This window comes from Poecilia reticulata, linkage group LG7, assembly GCF_000633615.1.
Source record: "Poecilia reticulata strain Guanapo linkage group LG7, Guppy_female_1.0+MT, whole genome shotgun sequence".
Lineage (NCBI taxonomy): Eukaryota > Metazoa > Chordata > Actinopteri > Cyprinodontiformes > Poeciliidae > Poecilia > Poecilia reticulata.
In genome coordinates this window covers 4534316-4539266 of record NC_024337.1, presented here as the reverse complement: position 1 = coordinate 4539266, position 4951 = coordinate 4534316, and the positions used below count along the sequence as shown (strand labels likewise).

At 44.1% G+C, this 4951-nt stretch overlaps 1 protein-coding gene across 1 annotated transcript in view; it reads left to right on the top strand.

Moving 5' to 3' along the window:
• Nucleotides 1-1020: 1020 nt before the first annotated feature.
• Nucleotides 1021-4951, top strand: part of pex10 (peroxisomal biogenesis factor 10) — a 6911-nt gene continuing 2980 nt past the window's right edge. Inside the window, exons 1-5 of the mRNA XM_008412920.2 lie at nucleotides 1021-1281; nucleotides 2802-2882; nucleotides 2965-3365; nucleotides 4315-4481; nucleotides 4638-4779. Coding sequence (XP_008411142.1) covers nucleotides 1170-1281; nucleotides 2802-2882; nucleotides 2965-3365; nucleotides 4315-4481; nucleotides 4638-4779 — 903 coding nt within the window. The 5' untranslated portion in view covers nucleotides 1021-1169. The remainder of the gene's footprint in view (nucleotides 1282-2801; nucleotides 2883-2964; nucleotides 3366-4314; nucleotides 4482-4637; nucleotides 4780-4951) is intronic.

The following is a 4951-nucleotide window of genomic DNA, read 5'->3' as shown; positions in this document are numbered from 1 at the left end:
GAAAACTCCTCCAATGTGCAGTGTTGAAGGGCGATACAGGGGGATACGAGCGCTGGCTCTGCAGAAAACTGCTGGAGGCCAGTTAGTTATCAGCTAAATCTAAGGAGACATGAGGCGAGTCCTTCAGCAGTAAGCAGCTTAGAGGTAGCCGGAGAGAGAGGAGGAAAGCTAAGACACTGACTCACATTCACATGGAGATGGGAGAGACATGAAAACAAAGGAAAGGTTACTGACTTTTAATTTTGCCCACTGGTGTCCTGGGAGAGCAGCAGATAATGTAAGGTGCATGTGTGGACATGAGGCCACTGAATGTCTAGTATGACTAATCACTTTTAACACTTTAACCACCCACTCCCTTCCCAACCGGAGGAAAAACCCTTGTGGTTCTGGTGAGGTGTTTTCTGACAATACATACAGATGTTCTTGTGTTCTGGTCACCAGGAAATTCGCAGAACGTTTTCCATATGGGGTGAAAAATGATCTTTTCACTAACAAATTAAATTAAATTCCTTTGTAATACAGACATAAATAAGTGTACACAGTTACTAAGAGAGAAAAACAACATCCAGTGTCAGAGGCAAAAAGTGACGAGATCCACAAATTGAAATTGAAAGAAATATTTGGCAGCAAATCGCAAGTTTTCCATGTAGGTCCAGTAGGTGGCGGTAATGCCCTTTAAAGCTGGCCTATTACTGCCTAAATGGCTGAAGAACAAGAACTTTTTACTTTTTTTAGCATTATAAAAATTAAATTAGACCTTATAACCCGAGATTATTGCAAAAAAAAAAAAAAAAAACAGGAAGTAAAAGTTATTATTATTATTATTATTAATAATAATAATAATAATAATAATAATAATAATAATAATGATTTATTTATTTATTTATTTATTTATTTATTTATTTAATTTTTTAATTTTTATTTTACTACTCGTTATTTGGTCCACACTCCTTACCATAAACATGAACTCTCACTAGCTGGTGGCGGTAGAGTTTCCTAACGCTGTTTACCAACCGCCAATAACCAAAAAGACGAAGAAGAAATCAGGAAGTGACATCAACCACTCTGCTGTGTCTGGATACAACCCATGTTCTCCCCGCTACACGGGCGTTATGTCCGGAGGACGTGACTGTGCTGCAGCGAACCTTCCCGTCTGAGGTTCGGGGAAGATGCCTCTGGCTCCTGCAAACCAGGCCCAGCTGATCCGGTCCAGTCAGAAGGATGAATTCTACCGGAGCTTCCTGAGGAACAGCGCTAACGAAGCCTGCCAGAGTGTCGCAGGTAGCTGATCTCTGGCAGTTTCTCCTCGGTTTGGATCCAGAGCCAGAAATCCACTTGCTTCTGAAATGTTTCGGAAAGATCAAGAGAGTAAAACTGTCTGCTTTGCTCAGAAAACTGATCGGACTGGTCCATCAGTCAGCCCGCTTTCTTGTTTTTGTAGAAGGAACAACAAACTTTTTAGTTAACTTCATATTTATTGTCTCTCTTGGGGAATATGGTGTTGGACATTCAAAAGGGAACATGGCGTTGCTACCTGAGCGGTACCTTGACTTGATTTAAATGGATCTAACAGAGATATGTAACATTTACAATTTTATTTTCTTAATTCACATCCTTTCTTTTTTCATAGTCCTTCAGGACATTACAGGATGGCTGTAAACAGAGCGTCAGCATTATGGTCAATGCTGACGTTTGAACAGATTGGCTGATATCTGGTGCTTCAAGCTGAGTTGTTTTCATTTCAGTTTAATTCAGAGCTGCTTTATTCACCCCAAAAGAAAATGACTTGTTGTCATATTTCATTTCACCCAAGCACCTTCAAAAGAGTTGTTGTGGACGGTGATGCTGTGGGGAGGAAGAATCTCCAGTAGCAGTCAGTCTTCCGACAACTCTGAAGAGGCCTCTGACTGAAGACTGTTGCTGTATGGCAGCGTCCTGACTGTCATGACATGGTAACAGCTGAACATCAGGTAGCAGAGACGATATTCCACAGTAAAAATGTCGTTGGTCCTTATGAAGCACTGCTACTCCATCTAATTTGTTTTTGCTGCTCTCTTTGCTTTCACTCTGTCCGGTTAGAAAGCTGAGCAGAGAGACATTGGAGTCGGGATAAGACTCCGTTTCTCATTATGATACATGGAAGAGATGGTTTGAACTTCGTTTTCTACTCCTCCTTGGATTTGTGGCCGCAGTTTCCGCTTTTGAGCTTTGAGATGCTCCCGGGTGTAAATACCTGGGGATAGGTTCCCCCACCTGAGCTGTGGATCTCTGCAGTTGATCCAGAGTCACCATGGGCCTCTTGGCTGCCTCTCTGACCAGTGTTCTCCTTGTTCAGCCTGGAAGTTTAGGTGGACAGCCTTGTCTTGAACAGCACTCTGTGAAATCTGGTGTGTTCCTTGGACGTACGATGCTGTTTGCTCTCCGTTATTCTTTTAACTGACCTCTGAGGCGACACAGAGCCGTTGGATTTGTGCTTAGATTAGATTACACACAGGTGGACTCTATTCAGTCATTAGCAGTCATCGGTCAACTGATGGGGGGATGAATACTTAAGCACGTGACAACTTTCAGTTTTTTAGTTGTAAAACATATTTTGAATCATGTATAATTTTCTTTCTACTTCACAATTGCATGTGCCACTTTGTGTTGGTCTTTCACATGAAATTTAATTTATGTTTGTGGTTGTAATGTGAGAATATATGGAAAAGTTCAAGGGGTATGAATACTTTTACAAGCCGCAGTAGCATTTCCTTACAGTGTTTTTAGCTGGTCGTTGTGACAACTTTTTATCTTTGCTGCAGGATCCAAACACTGGCTGGACTGGAGGAGGGAGGTAGAGCTGCTGTCAGACTTGGCTTACTATGGTTTAACCACGCTCTCAGGTCATTATTGAATTTAAAAGTTGAGCTTTAACCTCATCGAATGAACGAAGCCGGCTAAACGATGGATCCGGACTGTGCTCAGGTTACCAGACTCTGGGCGAGGAGTATGTGGGGGTCGTCCAGGTGGATCCCTCCCGGCGGCAGATCCCGTCCCGGGCCAGGCGCTGCCTCTTCGTCCTCTGTCACGCCTTTGTGCCGTACCTCCTGGAGAAGGCCCTGGTGTGTCTGGAGAACGAGCTGGAAGGCGGGCCGGAGACGAGGAGGCGCCAGGCGACGTCGGAGGCCTGGAGCCTGGAGCGCTGGCTGCGGGGGGCGGCGCAGAGGGCGGTGGGGCTGCTGACAGAGCAGCAGAGGAAGGCCTGCCAGCCGGCCGTGTTTGTGATCCAGCAGAGCGTGGCCCTGCTGCACCGACTCCATGTTGCTCTGTTCTACGTCAGCAGCTCCTTCTACCACATGTCCAAGAGAGCAGCTGGGATCAGCTACGTAAGTCAGACCAGACAACCGACTGCCCCACCAAATACTTTCCATCAAACAAACAGGTCTGAGTCAGAACCAGGGAGCAGCAGGTCCAAGTCAGTTGATTTCCATCTCTACGTTAACACCAGCATTCAGTAAATTATTTAACCTTAAAGTATTTTTTCCCCTATTACAGTTACTTACACGTTAGGAGTTCAGCGACTGCAGTTTTTCTGGAAAATCGGCGATTACCCGATGTTTTAAAGCCTGATCTGCCGATTCCGATTTTAGTCAAAAGCATTTTTTTTTTCGTCTGAAATATTGTTAAGTTTAGCAATGAAGTCACTGAGTTGGCAACAGTGAGTTGACTATTGGTAACGGCAAACGTGCAGACATGACCAGGTGGGCGGGGCCAACAGTCAAACCCAGCAATAGCAGAGCAAAAGAAGATGGCGGCTGATTTTCAGCCTTCGTTGAGGTAGATAAGACCAGCTGATCGGCTTCACATGTAACTATCAGTCGATCACCGATCTCCCATAATTAAGGAAATCGGTTAGATAGATGAACTATTCATATTTATTACTGGGTGAATAAAATAATAAAAATGCAAATGGAAAATGTAAAATCTTTATTTTACTGAAATTATATTTGACATACCCGTTTTTATTTTTATTTTATTTTTTCAAACAAATTAACATTTAGTTGTTAGTTTTACTTAATTAAATATTCAACTTGAAGTTGAAAGTACCTTCCATATGATTCCATTTCTATATATTTCCTCCTGAAAGAAACTATTTCATGTATGTAAGTTCAGTCTTCTTCCACTCTGTTATTTTTAGGATGTAACTTTCAATGTTTCCAGTCAAATGAAACCAAAACAGCAACAGTTACAAATTTCAAGATGCTTTTAAGATCAGGGAGGGAACTAAATGTTGAGTTGTCGGTGGCGTGTGTGTGTTTGTGTGTGTGTGTTCAGTTGTGTGTGACGGGGCCGAACGCTGATGACTCGTCCATCAGGAGCAGCTACCGGCTGCTGGGTTGCGTGTCTTTCCTCCAGCTGCTCGTCACTCTGAGTCTGCAGCTCAACAACCTGAGGCAGAGGCAGAGAGCCAGGCAGGAGTGGCAGCTCTACAGGAGCCTCAGGTGGAGCGCCACAACACGACACGCTCACTTTCCTGGTTAAAAAGATTCTCAGTCATTTTAGAGCTTTTTTTTTTGGATAGAAATGTGTTAATCTTTCTATTTAAATGAGAACATTGTCATAAAAGGCCTTCATAAAAGCTTCCTGTGTGTCATTAGTCCTCGGCACCCAGCGAGCTCCGCCTCCACGCCCCAACCTGCGCGCTGCATCCTCTGCCTGGAGGCCCGCAGGAACTCCACCTGCACCCCCTGTGGACACCTGTTCTGCTGGGAGTGCATCGCCGAGTGGTGCAACACCAAGGTCAGACTCTCTGGCCAGCTCCAGACCTGCTGGATGTCACAGCTGACCCACCTCCATCCAGCCGTCTGATCACAAACACCAACTTCCTACTCTGCATCACTTCTTCTTCTGTGAACTCTCCTTTTCATTACGTGACTCAAACTTTTCCTGTTTTTTTATTTATTTATATATA